Source organism: Apteryx mantelli, chromosome 2 (genome assembly GCF_036417845.1).
Source record: "Apteryx mantelli isolate bAptMan1 chromosome 2, bAptMan1.hap1, whole genome shotgun sequence".
NCBI classification, from domain to species: Eukaryota; Metazoa; Chordata; class Aves; order Apterygiformes; family Apterygidae; genus Apteryx; species Apteryx mantelli.
This window is the reverse complement of record NC_089979.1, coordinates 4,896,288-4,909,631: the sequence shown is the minus strand read 5'-3', so window position 1 is coordinate 4,909,631 and position 13,344 is coordinate 4,896,288. Positions and strand designations below refer to the sequence as shown.

Below are 13,344 nucleotides of genomic sequence, written 5' to 3'. Positions count from 1 at the left end.
TTCACGTGACACCCTAACCTCCCGAGTCAGGTGCTATGAAGATGAACTTCCCTACGTTAACCACAAACTGCTGCTTCAGTAGGAAAGAGGCAAGGTTGCACTCTGAGACACAACACTAATTCAAGATACAGTGTATCAGGCAATGCCTGAATTTGGCTAAATTTGCAAAGAGACTGCAAATAAAGGATTGTGAAGGACCATAATAAAATCAAGGATCGTTTATTACCATGATTTTTTCAATAATGACAGTATATGGGATTTCTTAGAAAAACTGACAGGGTGGCAAGGAAGTATGACTTTCTTTTTTTTCCTGAAGACAAGCTGTTTTGTGCAAGCGAAGCAATTAGAAAGCGCTGCCCTCTTCGTTTAAGGAATTTCCACTCTTTCTGACAGCTAAAATGAGCCGTGCGGGTAAACCAAGAGCGAACAGGCTGCTTCTGGGTCCCCAAGCTTGCCGGGCAGGTCCTGAAGCAACCCGAGCTGCTATTCAACTCCGAGAGGTAACAGTACCTGCAAAGCTCTGTTACACCTCTGCGGCTAGGTGAACACCTGAATGCCAGATCCCCTCCCTTATTTCCCTGCACAAGGTCTGTTTGGCCTTGCTATGCCAACAGGGGAATCTTAACCGTCTTTAAAAAAGGACAGGGGTGGGGAGAGGAGCATAAAAAGTCGGGAATTAAATAAACATCAAGACATCTTCTCTCCTTCTTGCGAGAAATATGCAAGTTTTCTTAATATGGGCAACTAATTGATCACATAAACGTTACGGTGGGGTTGCGAGTCAAGAGCGGGCAGTTATTTTGGTCACAAAAACGCTTCTTGAAGCTTGTGGCCCAATATTGTGTACATCTGTAGGGATATGTCACAATATTGGTACACTTTTGCGTGGAGAACCTCCTTCGTAAATGTTACGTGCAAGGATTCAGAAACATATTCCTACTAAGAAGGACACTGAGTCCCTCAGAAGGATTTGTTTTCAGACTCTGTAAAAGAAAAATGTTCGCTGTCGAGTATAAAAACGTTAAAAACAGAAAAAAAAATACAGTAACTCCAAACAGAAATCTTAGAAGCCCATGGGCTAGAAAAACAACATATATTACCTCACATCCTCACCCTTCAATTAATGCAGTGACTTTCAATGGGAAAAATGTAACCGTACTTTGATCTCGACGGCAGCTACACAAAATTAGCTGTTAAGCTGCTTCTTTCAGAAAAGCGACTGTTAATATTTAATTGCCTGTTCTCCCTTGTTTTAAGCAGCTCCTTTGCAACCGCGTTACAGATCGCCACATATTCAAGCAACTTAAGATACAGTATATATATATATATGAATATGCTCCAAAATATTCTATGGCATTACAAAACACGGTGGAAATATTTACAGCCAAGCCTTGCTTTGGAGTGTTCTGGCCCTGCTTTCCGGCACGGATACGGCCGTCCTCGGCAGCGACGCGACGGAGAGCTGGAGAAAGCCTCTCCTTCGAAATCCCGCTGCAAAGGCAGCCCCGGCATGGTCCTGGGAAAAGCCGCGGCATGGGAGCGGGACGGGGGCTGCGGCGGCAAGCGCCCAGCCACCCCGCCAGCCGCCAGCGAGCCTCACGCTGCTGCTTTTTTGTTTTTTCTTTTTTACCCCGTAACGATTCCTTACCTGACACGGAGACCGTGTGCGACCTGACCCCCTGCTTCTCGTTGTTGGCCAGCCTGCAAAAGAGCGGGTGAAATCGCTGAATGCCGTACATGACTCTGCAGCGGCGCGGGCGCCCGCCCGCCCAGGGCGCCTAGTGCCGGGCCCGGGCGTTTTCCACAGCTGCACATTTCGAGGGGGGGGAAACGGGGGGGGGAAAAAAAGGGAAAAAGAAACTACCATTTCCAAGCCAGCTGGGGGAGTAGGAGCGGAGGGAACGTTTTACGAGGACTGCTTTAACAGGCATATAAATTCCTAAGGGCACATTCCGCTCGAAAAAAAACCCTAAATGCACGTTTTAGGGAAGTTATGCAAGTTTTAAAACCAAGCAGTGCATGTCTAAACACTGCCGATGCATGCAACTTTTTCTATCTGCTTTCTGTAGCAAATATTGGAGATAAAAAGTGTATCTAAAATAGAGCTATGCACCAAGTACTGTGACTTTTATATGTAATATTTCCAGATGAATGAATGGAGTTTTTGTCTGTTGGATAACTTATCCTGTACAGAAACACATTGAAATTGAGTTACATGCCAAGTAAATGAAGGAGACCAATTAAAATCAAATTTATTTTATCTATGGAAGATCATTAGTAAAAGAAACACTCCAATAAATTCTTTGCACATTTTTTTTTCCCCATATACACGTACATATATAACTTCAATGGTAAGAAAGCAAAAGAGTGGCGCACTTCCACGCTTTGAGAAGTTTGAAATTTCATCTGTGAGAAGCAAATTTCTCCAGATGCAAGATGATGCTGGCTAGTACTTTTATACGTTTGACAAAAGAGCATTCCTCTGCTGTCAGACTAACAGCATATGTAGTACCTGTATTTAAACAAACTCAAGTTTACAAATTCATTTTAGATGTCCCAAAAATGGGAAGAGGAAGCTTTTCCTGAAAAATCTTAGTTTATCCCAGAAATCCTTAAAAATGGGAAAAAGTAATATAAAATTAATGCGATTAGAAGCTTATTCTGTCTTTCTCAGCCGTATCCACTCAGCTAAAAGCAAATTTATATCCATCTTGCATGTCAGTAAACAGCGAGTTCCCTGCTCTTCCCGGCTGCGGGGGTTTAAATTGGGGCAGAATGTGGCTATTAACAAAACAGCCAGATTACAAACAAACAAAAAAGCAGCTCGGGAAAAGGACAGGAATCTAGGAAGCCACAAAGAGCGCAAGCGCCGTTAGGAAAGAGAGAAGAAATAAATCTCGACACTAATGTTAATAGGGCAGAGAATCAGCAGGGAGAATTAATAGGCTTGCTATCAGTGCGTCACGGAATACAGTCTCCAGCGACATAAGGAGCACGCTTAGTTCAAACCGATTTAAATGAGAAATCTATTATTATTTGTCTGCGAGCTTGAGATGGGGGGGAAAAAAAAGAGGGGTCTTAGAGCAGTTCAGTTAAGAATTATTAAATGCAGCCAGCAAGTGCCATCATACCTGGAACCCAGCGTCACCATAAAAATAGCCAGAGAAAAATCAAATTCATTTGTCTGACACGGATTAGCATTCTCTACACATCCACAGTTGTTACTAGAGAGCAATTTTGCTACTTAAGTACCTTGTCAAAAAATAGGTTAAAATATTTGCTATGTTAAATACTATTCTTTATTACAGTTGAACCTAGAGGTCCCAAATTAGATCGGCTCAACTATGCAAGTGTTATTAAGAAAGGAGACCAGACAGGTTTAGGACAGAAGTATGTTCTCTATTTCACATATGCAGGGAAAAGAGACAAAAAGGCAGAACAGCATTATAGATGTACTCACAGAGGGGCTGAACTCACAGTTCAAAAAACTGTTTAGCATCACTCCTATAATTAAATTTACTCATGGACTTAAATAGCCCGCATTCCAGTGCGGTCTTTAACCAAAACATCCTACTTTTGCTGCTGTCAATCTAAACATTATGCATTTTTTTCATTAGGTTTTATGTCTAGTATCTTTATAGTTGAATGCCTCTGTCAGTCCTTTACGTCCCATGGTCTCTTCTGACTACCTGCTATTCTGCTAGACTCCAAAAGCAACAACAGAAACTAAGCATATATAAAAAGTCCCAAGGTGTCATTTAAGCAGAACTATTTTTCAAGAAATTTGTAATATATGAAAAATGAAAGCATGAAACTTACTTTGGTATTGATGGTAAAGCTCTTTCACCTTCTGTGTAAAGAAGAAGAAAACAGGATTAAAATTTCATTCAAGTTTCCAAATAGCCTCTTTCAATGTGCAATAGATACATGCATGAAATATTAATCATCACAATCTCTCAGGCAAACTATGTTGATTCAAAAGACTGTTCTAGACTTATATCATCAGCAGCATATCAACGCATCTTCTAACCAGTGATACAGAACTTCTGACAAGATCCCATCTGAGAAGAAAAACGTGCACAAAATATATAAACCTCCTTTTTTATTCATAACAATTTAACTCTGATAGATCACCTGCACAAGGCATGACAGTATCTCATCTCTCGACTGATAAATGCTTCCCCTTTAATCTCCAAGATGTGCTAAGTACTAACATAAATAAAATTACTGAAGTCAACTTGAACTTCCAGACAAGACAACTGATATAAATCACTAACTTGCGTAACGTATTATACCAATTTCACATTTGGTTTACACTATAAAATAGTAATGCTTAGTAGCCAGAGATGAACATAGCTTTTTATAAACTATCTGCAAAACCTCTGCCAGTGTAACTTGCTTTGATAATGTTATTGTGTACAAATGCTTGGATGTAAATAATCAAAGCTGTTGTGTTTCCTGATGATGAGACACTTAGTATCCATGTGGGGGAGGATGATGAGGAAATTACTACGCCTTTACTAAAGGTACCAACAGTTTATGGTAAATTGAAATATGCAGCGAAGGAGAGAGGAGTAGGCAAGTAGAACAGACGCGTATCTCTAAGTCACAGGAGCACTGATGAAGCGACCTGAGAGCAAGTGGAAGAGCCACACGTTTAGAAAATCGCGCCATACACTGTTTTCACAAAATCTTGTAAATTCTAGAGGTTTTTTTCTTGTATATTTAAATTCCTGAAATTTCCAGACCTTATAAAAGAAAGCTACAATCTCGTGTTTGTGTGCTCTGGGACAGAGTGGAGAAATGCCCACTACCGATGTGATGGTGCTCTACACTGCATAACAGAGTATTTTGTTACACCTATTTTGTTATCCAAAGTTTTAGTGACATAGCTTGGCTCAGAAACATAGGTTTGTTTTAAGCACATTTGGAGCAAAGTTTCCAAGATAAAAGATGCTAACAGCACCACCTGTTAAGGTCACAAAGATCCATTCTCAGTTTCCCACAGCATTGCTGTACTTTCACCAACCAGGTCCATGGCTTCCACACTGAATTTCTGCCTCAGGCTGGCTAGCTTATTTTTAGGGGACAGGTCAGACCTTCGCAGTGTTAAAGAAAAGGAAACAAAAATCCACATATTTTTGGAAATTGCCTGGGCCTCTACGATTTGGAGCAGGAATGCAGTTGTATCAGAATATTTCCGTTTGCCATCTCAATGAAAATTTGCCTAATTTTGGTCAAGCTATCCATTTTGGGGGGGGGGGGAAATAAACCTTGCAATGCAGGCATGCTCAGCAGAGCGCTAACAGAGCCTTGAAACTAGGCTGAAAGCATCTCCTCTTCAGTGAGGATGCTCAAGCCTTTAATAACACCCAACGCTGGCCAAGCTGCACCTAGCACCGCTCTCCATGAACCAGCATTTTCCAGCTCCTGGGCGACAAACCAAACAGGCACCACATACCTCAAGCATGTGCTCCTTAATCCCCTTAAAGCTTTCACATATGAAAAAGTGCACATGCACCGTGTCCACAAAACGACCGAGCGTGCTCTCCGCTGCCCCCCTCCCAGCACTGACCCCAGCGTGCATGCAAGTAACTGAACATGCTCCATCTCTTCAAGCTCTCACGCGGACCTGGGCTCCACAGGCTCCCTGCCTATGGAGCAGGCAAATACGCATGCTCCAAAACCAGCCCAGGGCTACAAAGACAGATCTTTCCTAGGGCGTTTAGACACTGGAACCAAAAAAAGACAAAAAGAAAGGAAAAGAAAAGACAGGCAATTGTACTTAAAAGTGTAGAGCAGGAAGAAGTCCAACTCAACTGCACAGAGGATAAGAGAGGTGCACCTCAGGGTCAGACTGGGGGTTCAAAAGGAAGATATGGGAAGGAAGGCAAACATAAGAAAGAGTTGAGATTTGGGAGATGACCTAGAGTAGCCAGGCAAAGTGACCAGAACAAGGACCGGAAACCGGGGGACAGACAAAGGACAGCAAGATTATACAAGAAGCATGAGGAAGGAGAGAAAGGTATTGTGAAACATGAGGAGGACCGAGACCTTTTGGGAAAGGAAACCAAAGGCAAAGATCCTGAAAGGCAGCATGGGGTGACAAGCACGGGATCAGAAGCTTGAAGAAGCCTAGCACTAAAAAGATGAGTGGGGGGAAGAGGGGAGAACCCAAAAGAGAGAGACCAGAACGGGCACGTTCGAGTTGGATGGATCTGAGCCAAAGGCATCAAGCTTGGAGAAGTTTTGCCTGCTACTGTGCAAGCCTCGCCGGGGTTGAGAATAAGACTCAAGAACCTTAAGTCTCACCTCATCTCTACACCAGCAGTAATTATTTGTGAAAGTGTCCTGTGCGCCAGTCCATATTGCAGTATCTTTCCTAGATTTGGCAGTGGATTTAACGGTTCAGACGGTGCTGATGAATCATGTGGGTGTCACAGATAAAACACACTCGCAGTCTGTTACTTTTAAAGGCTTCGGAAATGATACACATGTACAAACCTCTATGTCAAAAGAATGTTACTAAATTGCAAAGTTAAACATCATTTCCATATTTCTAAATCAAGATAACTGGTGCTCGATTAGTAACCAGCTTTTCCAAATAATTTTCCTTGCCGTTCACTCTGTAGCTCCATGACATACTAAATACACACCATTTACACTGTATTCTAAAGACTGAATTTTTTAATTTTCCTCTGGGGTTTTTGTATGGGGCACATCAGTATCATATTTGAGGACTTCAGAAACATCAGTGAATTATTCCATAACACTGCAGAGACACAATATTTTATATGTTCAAAGCACGGTTCCTACTGATTTCAGTTTCAGGTCAGATTGTTCATCTCTCCTGCAAATGTAGACCCCGACGCCTTGACAAAATGAGAAATAGCCTTAGGTGGCAACTGGCAATGTAAGCTGAAGTCACTTGCTAATTATCAAAAAGGATCTCTCTAAGAGAGAGAAAGATTGAATCTAACTTTCCAGGGCAGGATTAACTTGCCTTAACCATAAGATCTCCCATTCTGTTCCTGCAAGTCTCTGCTTCATTTACTAAACAGCTTTCTATCGGTGCAAAATATATAGCAAGGATCTTACCAAAACATCTCTTTTACTACAAAATCCTGATTCCATCTTAAAGTAGACCCATTCTATGCATTTTATGAGAGAAAGAGAACATGAATAGAAGTGGTATTAAGTAGTAAGTGGAGTAGTGGTATGTAGTTAATGAGTAATAACACAGAGGGCCACAAGATGGAACCGAGAGTAAAGAAGCATTTCCTACATTTCTAGTGTCTTGTGGTATATTAACATCCTCTTATTGTATTTATTTGTGTCTCATTATTGTTCAAATTTTGAAAAGTTGACTTATTTTCAACTGCAGCCACACAAGGCAAGGACGGAAAAAGCAGATCACAGCAGGCAACAGGAAGAATCAGTAGTTGCAGGAATGGACAAGCAATAAATGGTCATGGAGTGAGGGCTCCACACAAGAAAAGGTTTCTGCTGATCTTGGAATGAAGGAGGGTGGTGGAATCAGGAAAAGGCAGCATCCACAGGGAGTGAAAAAAGATTCGCAGAGTGTGATAAAGGCGCAAGCATTTGAGGATGGCTGGAAAGTGATGCAGGGAAATGACAGGAACAGAGAAAAGCAGAGACTCCAGGCCAAGTTAAATGAAAGTTTAAGTTTCCAGATGGTTAAAAAAAAACAAACAGGCAGGACTTAAGTTTCCAATGTGATTAAAATCCCATCATTCCTGATTATCATCCTTTTTGCTGTCCCTTACCCTCCAAATGCCACAGGGGGCATAACGGATTTTATTCTCCCTTCTGTGCTACAAATTTATAGGAAAGGAGCCTGGCTTTGACAGGTCTAATAAGAGCTGTCAAAACCGGGCTCCTTTTTCTTGCAATGTTCCCATTTGCAAACTCCCAATACCAGCGACGTCTGAGGGTACTTTTCAACTCTCATTAGCAGCGGAGCGATGCAGTGAGCAGCACAGGCCCTTGCCCGCCGGGCTGCCGGGGCGGGAGAGCAGCGGCGAACGCCTGCTCAGCCCCGGCGAAGGGCAGGAGCCCCCCGCGCCGCTCCTGAGCAGCGGCCTGACTCCTGCAAGAATTAGCATCGGCCAGCTGCAGGGGCCACCTCCGCCTTACTGCTGTTAGAGACATGCCCCACCAACAGGGGAAATGGGAGAAGTAAGCATATATAGGTATATATGTGTTTATAAATATATATGTTTTTATATATATATATTTTTAATATATATATGTATTTTTTTATATGTGTGTATATATGTAAACCCCAATGAACCAAAGAAAACCAGATATAAATCGATCACTTCAGGTAGTGTCTCCCAAGCTGGTCCTCAGCCATTTGCAGCTTATATACCAAGTAAAATCAGAAACATTCACGAGTCCCTTTGTAGTTGCAAAGTCAAAGCATATTCTTAACAACACCCAAGTAAAAGCACATGTTGTTTTTCAAGAGTTGAAACCTATCATGTTCTACCCAGTTGTCCACCGAGTTAAAAAAAAAGGCTATGCACGAGCAAGGACACATGAGAAGAGCTCTCAAGTACTTTGATTTACCACAATGTAAACTGTGTTCCCATCTGACTGAAATAATTTGGAAAGCAAATACTGTAAAAAGATGCCTGTCAAAGTGACAGTATCGTAAGAATTAGAATACATACGGCTATTCTGATAAGATGCAAATCATTCAGCTTTCACACGAATGAACTGTGAACAAATACCTTCTGGGATAACTTCATAGATTATTTAACTTCATCATGAAGTAATGCAGACTAGTTTTCATTTAGTGGTGATCCTTTTAGATTCAGAGGGAAAAACTGTTTAAATGTAAAGATTAGTTCTGGCATAAAGAAATGACAAGCAGTTATCTATTTGAGTTGCTTAAGTGGTTTTTTTTCTGGAGTATTTTTAGTCTTTTATAAGAGGTTTGACAATTTTGCATTACTTAAGAGACTTGTTTTAACTGACAGACACAGAGTTCAGACACTAGACTCAGATCACCGGAAACTACTTAGCGCAACGTCCAGCCAGTAAGCAGCCAGTTAGTACTGGTGTAAGTTTTTATCAGTCACTTCATTTGTATTCTTCCTCTAGAAGAGAAAGTAGGATAATGAAAATACAAATGCTAAATTTAAAGTTTCTACATTGACGGAAGGGGAAAGCTCAAAGAGGAAGAAAAAGATGCATCTCTTGGATCCAGAGCTGCTACGAGGATTTTTTTCTGATATGTCTTATACAATCAGTGCTCACTGCGGGAGGGCTCTGGGCACGCAGCTCGTGGTGGGGAGAGTTCTCCTGCAGAACACTTAACTAATGGGTTGAGTATCGCTACGAAATAATAATTAAAAAAAACCACCCTCAGACAAGAAAACACAACTGATTTTAAATGCACAACAAATGGTTTAGGTGAGCTTGTATCTAGGAAATCATACTTATGGAGAAACAAGAAAAAGAGAGTTTATTTAAGGGATTCTCTTCATGTTTGCATAAAGAAGAGTCTTTTAAGAACAGTTCCCGAAGTGCTATATAACAAATGTTCCTTAACTGAATCACTGCTCATTTGCTTTATGTCAAAATACACTGCGAATATCATACAAATAAACACATGCCACTACATGCATTGATTTATTCTGCATTAGTGCCTAGAGGCAAACCACAGTGCAAGACATAGCTGTGCTTAGTACTATACGACACATAGAAAAATCAGAGGTCTTGCCCTTAAAGAGCTTAGTGACTCTAGAAGACAAGCCACAATAGCTGGATGACAAGTCAGGTCGGAGGAAGACAACATTAGAAAGAAACAAACTGAAAATAATAAAAGGTTGGGTCTATTTTTATCGCCACTTAGGGCAGTAACTCAGGGCTCATTTGCCCTGCTAGTCTTAGACGGCAGATAATTGTATGCATCGTGGAAGAGGCTGGAAATTAAGGAGGACATGGTGATTTTTGTATAGATTTTGACTGGGAGTTGTTCCCTGGCTTGGGCAAGAAGAGCATAGAGGAAAGCGGAGCAGGGCTCGGCAGAGAAATGGAAATACAGGTGCCTGGAGCACAGCGCGGCGCTGGAAGCTTGCAGATTAGGTGAACAGAGATAAAGCTTGATGATGAAGGCTTTAATGACCCTGTGGTTGTTACTGTGAAAGGCAGAATTGCAATCATCACCCAGAAAGAAAACAGCAACGGCATTTTGGGTAGTTAAGAGCATTTATGTGAAAAGCAAGCCATCCTAGTAACTGAGAACAAGCCGATAGGGGCACTGGCAACGCAGACTAAACGGACCAAATCGCTGAAGTACCACCTACACAGAAGTGGCAGGAATTGGCCAAAGCCTACACATGGGCAGAGGACAACAGCGGCAGAGCGATGGAGCTATCCATTAACCTAGGATGAGCGAGAGGTGGGGAGAGGGAAAGTGTTAGGATATAAGAAACTTAAAGGCTAAATTTTGTCTACTTTAGTTCAGGTTGGCAAACTGCCGATCTGAACAGCTGGGGGCTATTGGAAGAAAGTTTGGGGAGAGAACAAGGAGAGCGGCAACAAACCCAAAACCATGATTTTCCGTAAGAGGAAAGAAATAGTGATTACTTTTCAAACCAAGAGCAGGTACAAAAGATAATCACTTGAAGGTACAGACTAAGACCAGTGAAATGAAAATTTTGGGGGTGTGGTGCCAATTTTACTTTTAAAGGAACAGTTAGCTAGCCTTATCATTGACGCTAGCTTATCCTTTTTTTGGTGTTGCGTTTTGGTGCCAATGGTTCATCCTCGCTGAGCTGCACGTAGTTTGGCCAGCGGAGTGGAATTGGTGTAGCAGAGGAAAGATTTGCCGTTGCACGGAGATGAGGTTGCATGACTAACACAAATTCCAACAAAGCTGCTTGTGTTGGAGCTAAAAGTTAGCTGTACACGTTAGAGTCAGAAATAAGAAACAGAAACGTTCAGATTTAAGAATAATTTAAACAATTATTAAGTGCTATCCAAATGCCTAACACCCTAAAGTCACAGTTCTTCGATACTGAATGACCCAGTATTGTTCTTTTTTTGTTAACAGAAGGGTACGAGCAGATTTCAGAGCCGTGCACAAGCAGGATGCTAATTATGGACCTGTGAAAGACCCGAACCATGTCAATAATATTACCCAATTGGAATGACAGATTGGAAAAAAAGTGGCACAAAAAAGCAAAAACACGGCTAAAAGGGGACTTCAGATTGTAGAGCTTCTATTTCATAACAACACTGGTAAAACGTCCACTTTTGTACTTGTATTTAACAGAATTCTTGTGTGTAAATGAAAAGGGTAGCCAACACAGCTAATCTTCCAGTATTGAACAAAGTGTTCAGCTGAGTAACCCAACTCATCAACGATGACAGCAGTGGTTTAGCATCTTCCTGGGATGATGCATGTACTGTCTCTTGTATTACAAATACGGAAGAAGGAAAGAGCTTATTCCTTGCTTTAGGAACCAAAAATGCTGCATTGATTTCCACAAGTAAAGATTAATACAGAGGGCAGAAATTTCCAGTTTTAAGCAGCTTTGCTTCAGTATTTTTCAATAATTTAAGCCTTGCTGAAAGGTGAAGATTTTCTAATAAAATCTAATTACAATTCTCTCTTTAAAGCTAGCTGTACCCACACCCTAGTATCACTGCTACCAACTTGTGGCCTGCTACAAAAACAACTGATCAGCTCCACAAAATACTTGCTTTACTTTAATTCTGTTTCATGAGAAACACTCATCAGCCACCTATCAAAGTTTACAAGATAAAAATGGAGACATTTTGTGTATCTGGGAAGAAGGTGGAATTTTTCAAAAATTATCAATTGTCAGAATCTTTTCCAAATCCAGTCTGACTGATGTCTCTGAATTTCCACTCAGATGTTGGGAATCACATTTCAAGATAACATTGCTTTGTTAGGAGTGTCTTTAATTACAATTTGTTTACGTCTGCTAGTTAAGTTTAAAAATAGTGTAAAAGCATTGACTCCTGGAAAAAAGTCTGAATTATCATCTAAATAATTTTCTATGGAATGGCATTTATTATCAGTCTTTACAAAAACACCTTTAGTTTCCTCCTAGAAAGACAGCAGTCTCCAAGGGGGGGGTTTGCTCCTACCTTGTGTCTTCTATTCCAGTTTGAAACACTCTGTCAGCAGAGAGCAACTAATGATCTATCAGAGCATAGCAAGTAGCAAACCACGCGTTTCCTGCAGGACGAAACACCTCCTTACCTTTCTGTGGCCTGATAATAAAAGACTGCGTGGCTCCGTTCACCAGGCGGCAATATCCGTCTATCAGGTCAGCCATGTTCTCTGCAATGGTTAAGGATGGTGCTGTCACTGTCAGAGGCTGAAGAAGGGAAAAAACAAGGCACCAACAAAGAGGTATTATTGTAGCTGCAAACGCGGAGTAGAACAGCTGCGTCGTTGCATCAGAACTTCACACACATTTGCAAACAGTAAACAGAAGAAGATGGGTAAGAGAAGAGCTATCAGATTATAAAACATTAGTTGCACTTCGCTGGCACCACAGCATGCAAGGTGCCATACTCCTATACAGAGAGATCCTTAATATTCTGGAGGTGGTATATCAGTCCTAATCTGCTTTCTTTACCTTCTATTTAGCACATTCAAATAATGAGGTCAGAAAGTAGAGCTGACAAAACCTTACACCCAAATTTAAGATTGATCTGGGCTCATCAAATGGTTTCCTGGTCAAACTTCTGGCCAACAACAGTTTACTACAACTGCTATGACTTTTACGGTCATAATCACGGCAATTCTGTAGAAGCTGCTTATTCCCTAAAACTCTTCCAGGTGATACCTTTCTTTTTGTGTTTTCCACTCTTTTACAGCAATTCATTCTTTGCCCTAAAAAGCAATCTCCTCAACTTAAAAAACAGATTAACGTTAAAAAAAGATGGAGAGTGGAGAAGTGGGGAAGGGGAGGAGAGACATACAGGCAAACTGTTCGTGTTAATAATGACAACACTCATCCTCCCCTGCACGTTTGCCAACTTGCCTTCTATCCTTGTCTGTCACAGAGACTGTTTTCCAGGAGATAAAAGTTAATTTTACTTCCAGCTCTCTCCCCATGTAATATTCCCTATTTCCTCTTTTCACAAAAGTGAAGCCACTTAGTATCCACTTCAGCGTAAAGCACCATATGCATATACAGGCTATTACTAAAAAGTTGCACTTAAGAGCTAATATTTCTAAACTAAACTTCTTTAATAAAGACTAGAGTATACAAGAATCAAATGAACTACAAATCTATTTTAAATACGAAAATATCTGAGTAGCATAATGAT

At 41.1% G+C, this 13,344-nt stretch overlaps 1 protein-coding gene across 5 annotated transcripts in view; it reads right to left on the bottom strand.

Annotated features, from left to right (window-relative positions):
- PTK2 (protein tyrosine kinase 2) overlaps window positions 1–13,344 on the bottom strand; it is a 198,727-nt gene that overhangs the window by 48,162 nt on the left and 137,221 nt on the right. For all 5 annotated transcript variants that reach the window (XM_067290110.1, XM_067290112.1, XM_067290114.1 and 2 more), the window contains 3 exons: window positions 12,266–12,383; window positions 3,820–3,850; window positions 1,649–1,701 (listed from right to left, as the gene is read on the bottom strand). In XM_067290110.1, coding sequence (XP_067146211.1) covers window positions 1,649–1,701; window positions 3,820–3,850; window positions 12,266–12,383 — 202 coding nt within the window. The remainder of the gene's footprint in view (window positions 1–1,648; window positions 1,702–3,819; window positions 3,851–12,265; window positions 12,384–13,344) is intronic.